At 48.4% G+C, this 15,404-nt stretch overlaps 1 protein-coding gene and 1 long non-coding RNA gene across 2 annotated transcripts; both read right to left on the bottom strand.

The window, feature by feature from the left end:
* Positions 1–598: 598 nt before the first annotated feature.
* Positions 599–4,634, bottom strand: LOC139035991 (uncharacterized). The gene is made up of 3 exons (XR_011488662.1): positions 4,511–4,634; positions 1,525–1,715; positions 599–692 (listed from the first exon to the last, which is right to left on the bottom strand). It is a non-coding gene; the product is annotated as an uncharacterized lncRNA (long non-coding RNA).
* A 2,634-nt stretch (positions 4,635–7,268) lies between these two features.
* LOC139035945 (scavenger receptor cysteine-rich domain-containing protein DMBT1-like) lies at positions 7,269–13,124 on the bottom strand. Its single transcript, XM_070469878.1, has 5 exons — positions 12,810–13,124; positions 11,861–11,890; positions 9,990–10,061; positions 9,028–9,345; positions 7,269–7,351 (listed from the first exon to the last, which is right to left on the bottom strand). The coding sequence occupies exons 1-5, from the start codon at positions 13,117–13,119 to the stop codon at positions 7,269–7,271; spliced, it is 813 nt and encodes a 270-aa protein (XP_070325979.1). The 5' UTR covers positions 13,120–13,124.
* Between the last annotated feature and the right edge of the window lie 2,280 nt (positions 13,125–15,404).

Here is a 15,404-nt window from a genome sequence, read left to right as displayed (position 1 = left end):
AAATTCTCCTCACAGGTGAGTCTCGATGTTGGCCAGGGCTGTGAGATCCAACAGAAATAATATTCCCTCCTCTACCCAGCCATGGAAATTTGGCATTTATATTGTGCCATTTTGTGTTAAAATACATTCGCCATCAGTGCCCTTCTGGGGAAAACAGCTCTTTCTTCTGCAAGCTTCTGCTTTTGGCTTTTGCTATTAACTCTCCCTGCATGTGGAGTGTCTGATTAGATGCCCGTCATTGTCTTTGATTAAAAACAAGGAATTAAGGAAATCAAATGGATAGTTTATCAATATACAGTACCCTGTGGTTAATGAGTGTAATTTAGTTCTACTACATTCTTCATACTTGTGTAACTTGTGTAGACAGAATCTCTCAAATAATGTGGGTTTACAAAGGAAATCAGGAAACATATATAAGAGAGGTCAGACTATGACAGTAAATACACCAGGAGCGGGGACAGGGGAATAAATATGAATGTGGAATTAAGATTAAGTAATGTCAGTAAAGGACTTCCCTGCTGGCTCAGATGGTAAAGCGTCTGCCTGCAATGCGGGAGACCCGGGTTCGATCCCTGGGTCTGGAAGATCCCCTGGAGAAGGCAGTGGCAACCCATTCCAGTACTCTTGCCTGGAAAAGTCCATGGACTATAAAGGTGACTCACTGATTAGATGTGGGGTCTGGGAAACAGCATCTGCAAATACAAGAGAATCATCATCAGTAACTGTTCAATGCCAATCTCAGTGACTTCCCCCGGCCCACTTTGTGACAGAGTGTCTCCTTCTGTTTAACAGCATGGTCCCCGAGCTCGCTCAGTGAGTTCCTCCGGCACTTGCTAAGATTACAGACTCATGAGCAGCTTCCTGGACACGGGGGATGCTAGAATTCTTCACCAGTTCAGATTCTTTCCTCTTCATGGTAAACAGTACAGGACCCATCGCTGCATGTCCTCAGGACACCTCCTCTGTCCATGGGATTCTCCAGGCAAGAACACTGGAGTGAGTTGCCATGCCCTTCTCCGGGGGATCCTTCCCACCTAGGGATCGAACTCTCTCATCTCTTAGGTCTTCTGAATTGGCAGGCGGGTTCTTTACCGCTAACGCCACTGTGTTTTATTTGTCCTCGAATTGTGTCACATGTGTTTGTCTTGAATTCCTTCTAGATTGTACATGAGACTCCCTTAGGCTGGGATCAGACCTTCTGTAGATACCCACCTAGTACTCAGAGTAATTTCAGCAGTGGCTTCCTAGCGGGCTGCCTGCCATCAGATGGTTAAATGAGAAAGAACAGCCTGTGATGAGGCTGCCAGTTACTGAGCATTTATCACGGGCAGCACTGTGCAGAGGGCTCTACTTGCATCTTTTCCGGGAACGCTCGCAGCAAACCTAGGAAGTAAGGCTCTCTTCTCCCCATTACATAGGGACAGGACCGGGGCGTGGAGAGGCTGAGTCTCTCACCTGAAATCCCAGAGTCCCCAGGCAGACAGCCCAGCTCCAGATCGCTTGCCCTTAACCACCCTTTCTTACCTTTGGCTTCGGAGTAATAATACGCGACGAAGTTCTTCCCTATGTTGTTGTAGCTTCGGTAGTACACGAGCGTCAGCGAGCTGGAGGACGAGGAGTAGGTGAGATAGGTGCCAGAGCAGGTCTTCCCCAGGGACTTTGCTGAGGATGGAGGGCCGTCCAGAACTTCAAAATACTCATTGGTGCAGTCCAGGCTGGGGAAGCAAGCACCGTGGGAGCCTCAGTCTCCCCCCACCTCAGTGGACCTCAGAGTCTGCTGTGAGGCAGACTATTATGCTGCTATCAAGAGGCTGGGGCAAGATCAAAAGGCTGTCATCATTCAAACATTGTGTGTGTGTGTGTGTGTGTGTGTGTGTGTGTGAGTCCCTCAGTCGTGTCTAACTCTTTGCCACCCCATGGACTCTAGCCAGCCAGGCTTCTCTGTCCACAGAATTCTCCAGGCAAGAATACTGGAGTGGGTAGACATTCCCTTCTCCAGGAGATCTTCTGACCCAGGGATCGAACCCAGGTCTCCTGCACTGCAGGCAGATTCTTTACTTTCTGAACCAGCAGGGTGGGCCCAAACATAGCAGATAGCCTTTACCCCATTTTTTTCTGAGAGCCATTGCCTTTGGGGATGGGATTTTAACTAGAAGAGGGGAGAAAAGCCTGGTGTAGTAAGTGTAACCCTGATGAGGCCTTGAGCACCCTGAGGCCACAGGTACCTTGAAACCTGGGCCCAGGCGCAGGGCCAGCCAATGGGCAGCCACTAGGATGTGGCTTCAGGGTCCAAACAGCCTACGTCCAGGCTTTCAGCAGCCAACCTGTCTGAGAGGGAGGTGCACCACCAAATCGGCTCAGCCGGCTTTGTGGAAGTCATCTGATTGTGTTGTTCTTTATTGTGAAGCTCTGTGCAGAACACGGGAATCAGAGAACCATTTGCACATCTCAGCCTGATGAGATGTCTGTTCCAAGTCATATTTTGATGAAGCAAAAGTCAAGAGCAATAAATAATTTGTTTCTGAAGGTTAGTTTCTGTAAGACATTCACCTATGAATAATAGCAACCTTGACAGTTTACAATATGAAAATTTAAACTTTCCTGTTTTATTAGGTCTGAGGGTTCCATAGAATCTGCATCTTTAACCAGCAAGCTGAAATACATACATACAATCAAGCTCTGTCTCTCACACCCCATCACACACACACACACACCCCCATACAAAGCATACAAGGTGAATTTCATTTTAGGTACAAATTCATGGGCACAAAAATCAATCATATTTCTAACAAACATGTAGAAACCAAAATTATAAAACAGTATTATTTACAATCACTCCAAAAGAGAAAAGAAAAAAGAAACACCAACATACACATCTAACAAAACATATATAAGACCTGTTTGCTAAAAATGACAGCTAATACAAAATTAATGGATATCACCTGATGCAAAGAGCCAACTCATTAGAAAAGACCCTGATTCTGGGAAAGATTGAAGGCAGGAGGAGAAGGGGACAACAGAGGATGAGATGGTTGGATGGCCTCACTGACTCAGTAGACATGAGTTTAAGCAAGCTCCAGGAGTTGGTGATGGACAGGGAAGCCTGGCATGCTGCAGTCCATGGGGTCACAAAGAGACAGATATGATTGAACAAAAACAACAAAAATACAAAAAATAACAGCAAATGCTGGCTCGGATATGGAGAAATTAGATCTGTCATATAGTGTTGGAAGGAATGCAAAATGGCAGTCACTCTGGAAAATAGTTTGATATGTTCTTTAAAAGCTAAAAATGTACATACTACACAACCTAGCAATTGATTCTCAATCATCAATCTCAGAGAAATGAAAACTTAAGTTCATGCAAAAACCTGCATATGAATGCTCATAGAAGCTTTATATATAATAGAGGGGCTAGGAACCGCCCGAATGTCCTTCACTGGAAGAAATAGTTGTACAAACTCTGGTTTCCACACAATGGAAACCTTCTCAGCAATGACAAGGAACAAACTCTTGATAGACAACAGCCTGGATGGAGCTCAAGGGTCTTAAGCTGAGTGAGAAAAAGTGAATCTCAAAAGAATATATACTCCATAGATTGAATGGTCTCAAAATATACAGATAGCTGGAAAATAGTTTAGTGGCTGCCAGGGACAGGGGCTGGGGTGGCTGTAAAAATGAAGGATAAAGTAGTTACCCCTTTGTGGTCAGGGAACACACTCTCTGCTTCTAGATCAAGGGTCCCCGATCTCTGGGACCTAATGCTTAATAATCTGACGTGGAGTTGATACAATAATAGAAATAAAGTGCACAACAAACATAATGCACGTGAATCATCCTGAAACCATCCCCACGCCATCTGTGGAAAATTTGTCTTCTATGAAACTGGTCCCTCATGCTCAAAACGTTGGGGATCACTGTTCTAGATTGTAGTGGTGGTTTCATGGACGTATGGATGTGTGTGTGCGTGCTAAGTTGCTTTAGTTGTGTCTGACTCTTTGCGACCTTATGGAATGTAGCCCACCAGGCTCCTCTGTCCATGGGATTCTCCAGGCAAAAACACATCCTCCAGGGGATCTTCCCAAGTTAGGGGTTGAACCCACATCTCCTGCAGCTCCTGTACTTCCAGCAGATTCTTTACTACTAAGCCACTGGGGAAACCCAGTGAACCTATACATGGGATGGAACTGCACAGAACCACACACACACATAAGTGCAAGAGAAAAATGGTGAAAACTGAGTAAGTCTATATTCCAGCTAACAGCATTATACTAATGTCAGATTTGTGTTTTTGACACTGTTCTACAGTTATGTAAGATATCACCAATGGAGAAAGAAGAGTGAAGGGGACATGGCACTCTGTTATTTTTGTAGCTTCTTATGTGTCTGTAGTTAGTTCAAAATAGAAACTTAAAAAGAAAGACTCTTTTAATTACAAGAATAAACCAAAGGAGTAAATGCCTGGAATCTTAAACCACACGGCGCACTTCAGGAAAGTCCTTCCGACTTACTTAAGATATGGAAACGCCAGTCGTATGTGATCAGATGCGTTAGCTCTGATTTCCCACACACACGTTATGTTGTCATGCATTTTGTTCCGAGGGGGATTCCTGATAGCTCCAGATGAGTTAGTAATGATTCTGCCACACTGAGATTTTCCTAAAAGCAGAGAGATAAATCAGAATTTCAGTTTTTTTCATTGCTCAGTTCACTATAGTTGACATTTTTTTTTCTTTCATTTTTTCTTTCCCCTTGAAAGGTTTCATGGGTCATTGCTTTGTTGGGTACATTGTAGGATGTAGCAGAGGTATAAACTAGTCAAAAAATTCTTGTAAACTTAGGAAATTAAGACATGACATTAGGTCTGAAGTTTGCAGCATCTCTTGATCTCAAGAGAATTTTGCTGCTGACAAGTGCTTTCTGCATAGGGCAGTTATCCAGAATCAGCCTGGACCTTTCCCTTGGTTACTCCCCAGTGTTGGTGAAACGGAGCAGGACTCTATGGTCCTTGCCTGCCCATCCCCCATGTCCTCCACCTGCCTTTTGTCTGCGGAAAAACTTTAGCCAAAGACTAAGTTTAATCAGAGAAGGGAGAACATGCAGAAACAAAGGAGAATAGGCAAGAGACCAAATAATAAGAAGGCAGTCATGAAGCAAAGCCAAGGACCTTTAGTTTCTCCTCAAGGGCTATAGATGATATTCTGACCATATCCGGTGAGCTGTCGTATAGATACTGAAACACGCATCAGGTGGAGAAGTTAACTATATAATGAGCAGAGTGTACCCACGACAGAAGCTGCCACAGTTCTGAGAATTGGCCTCAGAAGAAATGGAAACAAGCTGACCCTGAAACTGAAAATTAACTGGACCTAATTAATTTGTCTAGTCCATCTAGTCAAGGCTATGGTGTTTCCAGTGGTCATGTGTGGATGTGAGAGTTGGACTATAAAGAAAGCTGAGTGCCGAAGAATTGATGCTTTTGAACTGTGGTGTTGGAGAAGACTCTTGAGAGTCCATTGGACTGCAAGGAGATCCAACCAGTCCATCCTAAAGGAGATCAGTCCTGAGGGTTCATTGGAAGGACTGATGTTGAAGCTGAAATTTCAATACTTTGGCCACCTGATGTGAAGAACTGACTCTTTGGAAAAGACCCTGATGCTGGGAAAGATTGAAGGTGGGAGGAGAAGGGGATGACAGAGGATGAGATGGTTCAGTGGCATCACCGACTTAATGGACATGAGTTTGAGTAAACTCCAGGAGTTGGTGATGGACAGGGAGGCCTGGCATATTGCAGTCCATGGGATCACAAAGAGTTGGTCACAATTGAGCAACTGAACTGAACTGAATCAATCTGTAACTGTATCAAGATAACACTTGTCAGAGCTGACTGTGTTGTTTCTGCATGTAGCCCCCTCCTTCAGCCTGTAAAAGCTCTTGCTCCCTGAATGTTGGGGAAACGGGAGTCAGCTTTTGGACAGGTGCCATTCCCCTAGCCCCTGATTGCCGACATCCAAAATAAGGCAAACTTTCCTTTCCACCAACTTTGTCTCTTTCTTGGCTTTTGATCAGTGAGCAGCCAGATTCCAGTTTTGGTTACAGTGGGTCCTATATCCTAAAGCTTTGATTTTTAATCATGTCATCAGTAGTAATGAATAAACTACTTTATTTTCACAATTAAGGTCAAGCTCATGTGGAGCTTCTATATATGTAGATGGCAGTGTTCTACCCACTAGCACTTGTAATTTATTAAAATTAGACCACTGAAAATCCACTAAGTGGAAAGAAGTTGCTGTGAGTAATCCACCCTCTTCAACTCTGATTTGTCCTGTGTCCATCTGTCCACCCACTGTCCATTTGATTCTCCACCTGCTTGTCGGTTTGTTTATCCATCTGCCCAATATTTAGTTCAAAATGAAAGGTGACAGCTCCAGCAACAGCTTTCTCCATCAGATTACCTGGTTGTGTAAGAAGTGGACCTACACATAGCTGGCTCCAGTCACTGAGCTAGAGCTGTTCGCTAGAAGGACCAGCTAGGCCCTCCAGGCATTATGTTATTCTAGCCCTTCAACTCTCCCCACTCCAGTGTTCTTGCCTGGAAAATCCCATGGTCGGAAGAGCCTGGTGGGCTGCAGTCCATGGGGTCACGATGAGTTGGACACAACTGAGCGACTTCACTTTCACTTTTCACTTTCATGCACTGGAGAAGGAAATGGCAGCCCACTCCAGTGTTCTTGCCTGGAGAATCCTAGGGACGGCGGAGCCTGCTGGGCTGCCGTCTATAGGGTCACACAGAGTCGGACACGACTGAAGTGACTTAGCAGCAGTAGCAGCAGCCCTTCAACTCCAAGTGGTGCTAAGAAAAGTTTAGTGGAGCTTCTGAAAGCCCAGGATCCTAGCCAAAGCAGAGAAACCAAAAAAGGAAGATGAAAAAGAAAGGACAGGGAAGGACACAGAAAGTCAGAGAAGGAGAGAGGGCAGAGAAAGTGCCCACTGTGGTGACAGCCCTCTGAAATGGTGCCCTGGGGCAGTGCCCTGGCAATGTGGCGGTACTAATGGCCACACACCTGTCCTGCACATGTGGTGTCCGTGCTGGGAGACCAGGAAGGCTAACCACACTTGATCATTTGGATTACCTTCTAGGACTAATAGAAATGGAACTGGAACCTTCATTATTGGACAAGTCACTCAGAATGTAGGCTCAGAAGGGTGACCTAGACAGGGCAGTAGTATTTTGCTCAATTTCCTCGAAAAATCACTTTAGGGCCTGAGCTAGATGATGATGATCAGGGCAACCAAGGACAGCCTGGTCTCACCTGCAGCCTCCGTCTCCGCCATGACATCCAAAGGGGGACCTGTCAAACACAAAGGACACAGGATTGTCGGCTGGCATTGAGGGCGGCACACCCACACAAGGAGCCTCCGAGGAGCTGGTAAGAGATACGTCATCAGGGCCCCTCCCAGAACTCCGAGCCAGCCTCTGGGGGTGAAGCAGAGCATGCAGGGGGCGATCACGTGCAGGAGGGAAGAAGCACTGATCCGGATCTTTCGGACTTTGATGCACTCACTCTCTTGTCATGTTATCCTAGCCCTTTATCTCCAAGAGGCGCTAAGAAAAGTTTAATGGAGCTTCTGAAAGTCCAAGATACCAGCAAGAGGAGAGGAACAAAACAAAAGCAAACAAACAAAAAAAAGGAAGATGAAAAAGAAAGGACAGAGAAGGATACAGAGAATCAGAGAATGTAAATGAGATATTTTAAAATTGGGGAATTTAAGAAAATGAAAGATGTGACCTTCTGGCTCCTGTAGTCAATTTCTGAGACCCCAGTGTGGGGAGTTATGAGGCTTCAATGCAAGTGCAGGAGGCACTGGCTGCGTGCTTCCTTTGACCTGTGCTGCTCAGAGACGGTGGGTCAGGGCCTAAGGTCACGGTGGCTCCTTCCTGTCCCCAACATCTCTCCAGCCAGCAACACCTGGCCCAGAGCTTCCTACTGGGGACTCGGTCCAAGGACCAATCCATTCCTACCTCCTAAAGGCTGACAGCCCAGGAGGGGATGTGACTGCAGCTTTATCAGACCTTGTCCACTCAGCTCTGGTCATGACTCACCCTTTGGCCAGGAGCTGGCCAAGGGCAAGGCATCAAGGGACCAGGGGTTTGATAAAGGAGACGGGGCACAGATGTGGAAAACTCCAGGTACTGACGCTGAGAGCAAGTGGAAAAACCAACAGCAAGGAAGCAGTATGGGGCCAGAATGCCCAGGACCAGAGAGAGGCCAGGAGAGGGTAGGAATTAAACTGAGCCTTGACTTTGGCCAGGTCTGGCCCATCAGCCTTCTGCTGCCCGTGGGCAGAAAGTGTCCGTAACTACCTCTCCCATCTCAACCACTCCCCACCTGCTTCTCGTTGCCAGCCCCTCACAACCCCAAAGTGCCGTGCAAAAGTTTAGGAAATTTTGAATCTGCTTCCTGAGTGTGAAATGCACAGAGAACTGAAGAGGTAGGAGGTGAGGTGGGAACAAATGACTTCCAAGGGCTCTTCGTCTCTCCCAGTGGGCATCCACATCTCTGAGCTGCTCTATGGACTTGGAGGGCAAAACCCATTCAATTTCCTGCAGAATTCCCCCCCACCAGGTTTTGACAAACCACACACGTGAACACCCCCTTCCCCACCTGGTAGCAAGGCCACTGAGTATTCAGCATCTGTAAGTGGGAGAGATGAAAACATCTGCTGTCAGTGAAAAACATCCTGCTTTCTTTTCTTTTCTCAAAATTTTGGCTGCACTGGTTCTTTGTTGCAAGCTCTCTAATTGCAGTGCTCAGGCTTAGTTGTTCTGCGGCCTGTGGGATCTTAGTTCCCCAACCTGGGATCGAACCCAAGTTCCCCACACTGGAAGGAGTATTTTTAACCACTGCACTGCCAAGGAAGCTCCCGTCCTGCTTTACTTTCAATTGTGATTTTTCACACTGTCCCCAGGAAAGGACTGTTTCAAAAGGGCCCAGCTGGGTTCTGCCTGGGAAGGGAGTGGGGTTACCTGAACAGACCACGCCAGCATCCTCCCCGTGCCCGCAGTTGTGGGCAAACCAGCCAGTGTGGGAGCACTCCTCCAGGTGCTCTTCCTGCCCCCTGCACTGCACGTTGTCCAGGAGGATCTTTCCGGAACCTTCCCCAAATTGGGCCTCGCCCGGGGCCTCCACGGCCCAGCCGCAGCCCAGCTGTCGGCAGACAATGTTTGCTTCCGGCAGGTCCCAGAGGTCGTCACACACCGTCCCCCAGGCGCCCTGGTAGAAAACCTCCACGCGGCCGGCACAGCTCCCGTGGCCGCCTGCCAGCCGCAGGGGGGCCCAGCCTCCTGGGGGAGGAAAGGGGTCTCAGGGTGCCGGCCGCTCCCTCTGCCTGTTGAGGACTGGACTGCTCTCTGCCACTCTGGCTCTCCTTTCTTTCCGTGGCTTTGTACCCACACACTTCACGCTGCCGCGAGGGTCCCATGCCAACGTGCGGCTCTAAGGCGTCTGATGGTATCCATCTTTAAAGGCCCAACACAGAATCCTAACTTGTATTTGCAGGAAGTGGACCCCGACCAGATGAAAATTGCTGACTGCAAGCATGTAGACTTCAAACCAATTGAAACCAGAATGTTGATGAAGCTCAAAATTGCACTTTGATGCCAACCAGTCTGAGAACTGATGCCAAGCTAATCACATGCGGGTTAAGACTGCTCACCTTCTAGCCTCGCTCTCTGCCTCTGCAGTGTAACCCTCCCGCTCCTCCCAGGAGGCTGAGTCTATTTGCCTAGTCCTCGACCCCCGGGGCCTGTGGCCTGATTTTGCTTGGGTCAATAGCCTGTGGCAGAGGTAATGGTTCAGAGCTATAAAGCCTCAGGACAGGCTCCAGGGGAGCTCGGAGACAGATGTATGGGTAGGCCTGGGTGGCCTGCTGGGCGATGAAAGGCATGTGGCTGTGTCACTTCTGTCCCTCCCAAAGGAACAGCCTTACCTGGAGGCGCCGAAGCAGGTGGGTTTTGGGCCACTGATGTTGCTGGTGACGTGGGAAGTAGGTCCTCATGGGCTGTTGACGGGGGAAAACAGAAGGAGTGATGAGAGGGAAGAGTCAGAACATCGAGAGAAGGTGAACAGCTACTCCAAGGGGCAGCTGCCTCCCATCAGGATTCAGCAGGAATAAGGACGACACTGCTAAGGCCAGTGACCTCCCATCCCTGAGATCCCCATTTAGGATGAAACATGGCGTTACTGCCTGTTGACAAGCTGACACGGGCCACATGGCCACTTTGCAAAAGCAAAGACAGTTAGCCCCAAGTGGCCTGCTGTATGCGGGCTGTCAGGGGGCTATCACCTCTCTCTTGGTTACCCTCGCCCCAGGGGCAGAGTGACTTCACCTAAACAAAGCAAGGAGGGTCACACAGCAAATCCTTGGGGGAGGGGGAAGGGAGGAGGGTAGCAGGTCTGAAATGCTCGAGGGAACCCCTGGGGTCGAGGGAACTGTTGTGTATCTTGACCGCAGTGGTGATCACACAACCGTGTACAACACCAAAGTTCATCTAACTGGATCTTAACACGGGTGAACCTTATGGCACATAAATCAAACCTTAACAAAAGGTAAGTTGATGAATGATAGATAGATTGATAAATTTATCATAGAATCCAGGTAGGAGTTAACCATTAAATCCCTCAAACTTTTCTGTATATCTGAAATTTTTCATAACAAAATGTTAGGGGGTAAGGTGTCTCTCAATTTCTATTTTAAGACCTGCATCTCTGTTTTTCAACAACCATCTTTCACTTTCCCAGTGGTGTACACTTAATTCAACTAACCTATGTGGCTACTTCTTCCCTCCTTGTTAGTCTCAGAACATCAAAAGCATAGAATTTTAGGGAGCATGGCATCCAATGTGCCTGTTCTAATGACATGGAGACTGAAAAGTTAGTTAAGTCGCTCAGTTGTGTCCGACTCTTTGCGACCGCATGGACTGTAGCCTGCCAGGCTCCTCAATCCACGGGATTTTCCAGGCAAGGATACTGGAGTCAGTTGCCATTTCTTCCTCCAGGGGATCTTCCTGACCCAGGGACCGAACCCGGGTCTTCTGCAATGCAGGCAGATTCTTTACCTTCTGAGCCACCAGGGAAGCCCATGATTATTCAGCTGAAGAGAAACCAGTCGGGATCAAACTCCAACAGCTCAGGGCCTTCCGATCCCCACATGCACTCCCTTAGGTGGGCACACGACCAGAGGAAGGGGCCATGGCTGTGTGAGTGCCTGCCAGGTGCCAGGAATCTTTAGGTATCGTCTAATATATGAGCTTGGGCTTCCCTGGTGGCTCAGTGATAAAGAATCCATCTGTCACTGCAGAAGACACAGGTTTGATCTCCGGTTGGGAAGATCCACTGGAGTAGGAAACGGCAACCCACTCCAGTATTCTTGCCTGGGAAATCCTATGGACAGAGGAGCCTGGTGGGCTACAGTCCATGGGGTCGCAGTCAGATGTGACTGAGCAACTGAGCACACAAAATTCATGACCTTACTAGATTCTCTGTATCATTCCCACTTTAATGAAGAGGAATGGAGATGAGCTGGGAGGGAGAGATGACATCACTTGGCTCTGGTCGTCTAACTGAGGGGGTCATATGTCAGGCTGTCTCTCCCATTAGGGAGTAAACCCCATGAATGAAAGGTCCAGGGCTTTGACCACTGCATGGCCTCCATGCTTCACTGGCACAGAGTCTGGCACATGGTTGAATGAACAGACGAGTGAAAGAACGAAGCTGCGACTCAAACCAGGATCTGACTCTAAGCCTCATGGTCTTCTCACATCAGGCAGAGTTTAGTAGAAGACGTAACACGGGCCCTACCTGTAGGTGGAGCAGCTGTGGAATCAGCACCTGTAACGTGGAGAGAGACTGTACATGTTACCACGTCTTAATGGGAGAACGTTTACTGTGAACATCCTGCAGGTAGAGAGGGGTGGGAGGTAGAGAGGCAGAGACTCTGCTCGCGAGGAGCCTGGCATTTCCTGGGGATTTGGGACACAGGACCAGGCAGCAAACCTGGGCTGACCCAGGACATCTTCAGGGTCCACTGCTCCCTGGGGGGCCTCAGGAGTTGGCAAGGGTGGCTCCAGGTGGGCATGTGCAGCCTGAGAGCTCGTCATTTGTAGGGACATTATTCAAGTCACCAGTGGGGCAGAATCAGGAAAGACGGGGAGGGTAGCAGGGGCAGAGTCAGCCAGAGGGACACATGGTTCTGGGGAGGTCACCAGGCCCAGATGTGGAAGGCCTGGCATATCAGCTGACAACTTGGCCTATCACCCTGAGGTCACAGGCGCAAACATTTCTGAGGACCCACAGGGAACTTGAGTGGTGGGAGCCGTGTGCACGGGAAAGCTGTTCGTCATCCAGAGGAGCAGGGCTTTCTCAGATCCAGTCAGTTAATGTAATGAAAGAATTTGCTGCTTTGGACCTGCTGCACTTCAACTTTTATTTTCGCCACAAAATGTAAGAATTTGAATTTTTATGCCCAACCCTCTGATTTGGCTGGATTCAGGTTCAGCTTGGAATTTTCAAACCTAACCAGCCACTTCGGAGCTGGGATCCAGCCTGTAAGTCATACTCAGCAATCACTGCAGCTAAGGGGGTGGTCGGGCGGCTGAACAACCTGGGAAGGAGCCAGGCTGCCTGCCTGGCCCACTGACATTCTGTGACTGGGCTGTGGGGGGTGGGGTATGTGTGTGTGGGGGGGGGGGCGGTGAGTAGGGGGCCACAGGAGCAGCCCTCCAGGCAGGGACTGACAGTGGCCGCTCACCTGTGCAGACGACGCTGGCATCTTCCAGGTGCCCGCAGTTGTGCCCGGCCTCGCCACCGTGCACACACTGCCCCAGGTGGCTCTCGCTGCCCACACACTGCATGTTGTCCAGGGCGATCTTCCCGGAACCTGCCCCAAAGTGGGCCCCCGGGGGAGCCGCCACCGCCTGGCCACACTCCAGCTGGCGGCACACGACAGCAGCCTCGGCCAGGTCCCAGAGGTCATCACACACGGTCCCCCACGTGTCCTGGACCAGAACTTCCACGCGGCCTGAGCATCTCCCCCGGCCGCCCACCAGCCTCACGGCCATCCAGGCCCCTGGGGAGAGGAACAAGGAGGAGAGGCTCTTGGGGTCTGCCCTCCCATCTCCGGAAGGCTCCCTTTATCCTTTTAATCTCCAGGTGGTCACATCCCTATTTTACAGTCATGCAAGATCACGCAGTCCTCGGCCACCCAGATAGCAAGAAGAGCCAGGATAATCTTCAATTTCAAGTCCCCTCAGGAAGACTTTATCCCCCTTTCCAAAAGCTGAAGCTATCTTTAAGAAACTGCCTGAAATCCTAGATTCTCCCAACAAGAGTCTGTGTTATTCCCGCTACCATGGACAGCGATAGAAATAAGCGATTTCAGTGTATCTAATGAAACAAGAAACAAGACTGTCTGTAGGCTGAATACAGCTAAAGAGACTCCTGGCCACGCAGAACTACTTCAGTCTCGGAGCTGCTTGGCCCCTCTGTCCCCTAAGTCTTTGTTAATGGCTTTAGTCTGTCCAGGGCACTGAGGACAGGAACTCATACCTGTTGTTTGGGAGTTTAGTGCCAGAGCCTCAGACAGTCACTAACTTTACCGCTTCTCTCTGACTCCCTACTACAACCCCCCAGGGTAAGGGGTGGGTGCCCATTTTACGGATGAAGAAACTGAAACTCAGAGAGGGGAAGAAAATTGCTCTGAATCCCATAGCCTGTCAGCGGGCTGTCCCCACCTTAACCTTGCCTGCGGTCTCCCTCCAGCTGGGAGGAATGCCTCTCCCACATGACCCATGAGCCCTTGATTTCTCAGGAACAGCTTCCTGTAGCTGTGGGTGTCAAGGTCTCCGTGTCAAGCCTGTGTGAAGGCACCAGGGAGCTGTCAGCTGGAAGGGACCTCGAAGCTAGGTCGCCATCTGTTCGCAGAGTGAAAAGAATAAAGTAGACACATTCCCGGGAGGACTCACGATAAGACCTTTCTGAAGTATTTTTTGGTCTTTAAAGGAAACCTTTTTGTTTGTTTTTTAATTAATATTTTTTATGGCTATGCCATGCAGCATGTGGGATCTTAGTTTCCTAATCAGGGACTGAACCCCTAATCACGGATTGAACCCCACATCACGGATTGAACCCCACATCCCCTGAAGTGGGAGCACAGAGTCTTAACCACTGGAGCACCAGGGAAGTCTCCCTTCTGAAGTTTTTCTTTTCTTTTGGTTCATCTAAGTCAGTCACCATCACCATCAAACAAGATTGTTTAATTTTTTTATTCATCTCTTCTATGTTCATGGCAAACTTAACCTTAAATCTTTGGCTCAGTAGAAATAAATCTTTAAAAAAACAGGTGATGAGTTTATGAACATCATATTTAAGAAAACTAAAAGAAATGAAGCCAGCTTCTATAATTACGCTGTATGCCATCATTTATTTTAAAATATTTGATACAAAGAGAGAGAGAGAGAGAGAGAGAGCCTGCGTTTCAAAGGCTTGTAACTCAGTCGGAAGCTAGAATAAGTGTCTAAGTAATTGTAATATGAAGTGGATTATGAGCAATGTCAACAGAAAAGACACAAGTACAGAGGATGTGTGTCCTTGTTGAGGCCAGGGGAAGCTACCTGGATAAAAGGAGCCCAGCCACGGTAGGACTTTAACAGGTAGAGGGGGAGGGGGGACCTTGCTTCAGGCAGCACAGGTATTAGAGGACAGTGACTTCAAATTCACATATTTAGGGAGATGAGGGTCTATGCTATTTTAATTTGATTAAAATATTCTGGCAGCATATGCATTAATCCCAAATACCTGGACTTCACATGTTCCTTACTGTATTAGAAAACTTCCGAACAGACGGTATATGAAGACAAAGGGATTTGGGTCAAGTGTATTTCATAGGCATGGCAACCCACGACTTCTCGTGGGAATTTTATAAGGTTAATTATACTGGACGGCTCCTAGACATCCTGTTGGCTTCCCTGATGGCTCAGTGGTGAAGAATCCGCCTGCCAAGCAGGAGACCTGGGTTCAAGCCCTGGGTCGGGAAGATCCCCTGGAAGAAGAAATAGCAACCTACTGCAGTATTCTTGCCTGGAGAATTCCACAGACAGAGGAGCCTGGAGGGCTATAGTCCATGGGGAAGCAAAAGAGTTGGATATAACTGAGAGACTGAACAACAGACATCCTGTAGTGAAGAAACCTGTTTAGTTTGTTTAATGCAATGTTGCCTAAATTCATGAGACCATGGAATGTGTGTGTGCGTGCACCTGTGTGATTCACCTTAACGTCTTGTTGAACTAGTGGTTCTGGGAGCACAATCTCAGAAACATCTTTATTTGATTACCTCAAAGATCCTGGT

This window comes from Odocoileus virginianus, chromosome 7 (assembly GCF_023699985.2).
Source record: "Odocoileus virginianus isolate 20LAN1187 ecotype Illinois chromosome 7, Ovbor_1.2, whole genome shotgun sequence".
Classification (NCBI taxonomy): domain Eukaryota; kingdom Metazoa; phylum Chordata; class Mammalia; order Artiodactyla; family Cervidae; genus Odocoileus; species Odocoileus virginianus.
The sequence above is the reverse complement of the archived record's forward strand: the minus strand, read 5'-3'. Positions and strand labels throughout refer to the sequence as shown.

Coding starts and splice junctions, on each gene's coding strand:
- LOC139035945 (XM_070469878.1), bottom strand. CDS start 13,119: ATGGCCGTGAGGCTGGTGGGCGGCCGGGGGAGATGCTCAGGCCGCGTG. Junction 9,346..9,989: donor ACCTGCTTCGGCGCCTCCAG/GTAAGGCTGTTC, acceptor TTCCTCCCCCAG/GAGGCTGGGCCCCCCTGCGG. Junction 7,352..9,027: donor TGCTGGCGTGGTCTGTTCAG/GTAACCCCACTC, acceptor TGTGTTTGACAG/GTCCCCCTTTGGATGTCATG.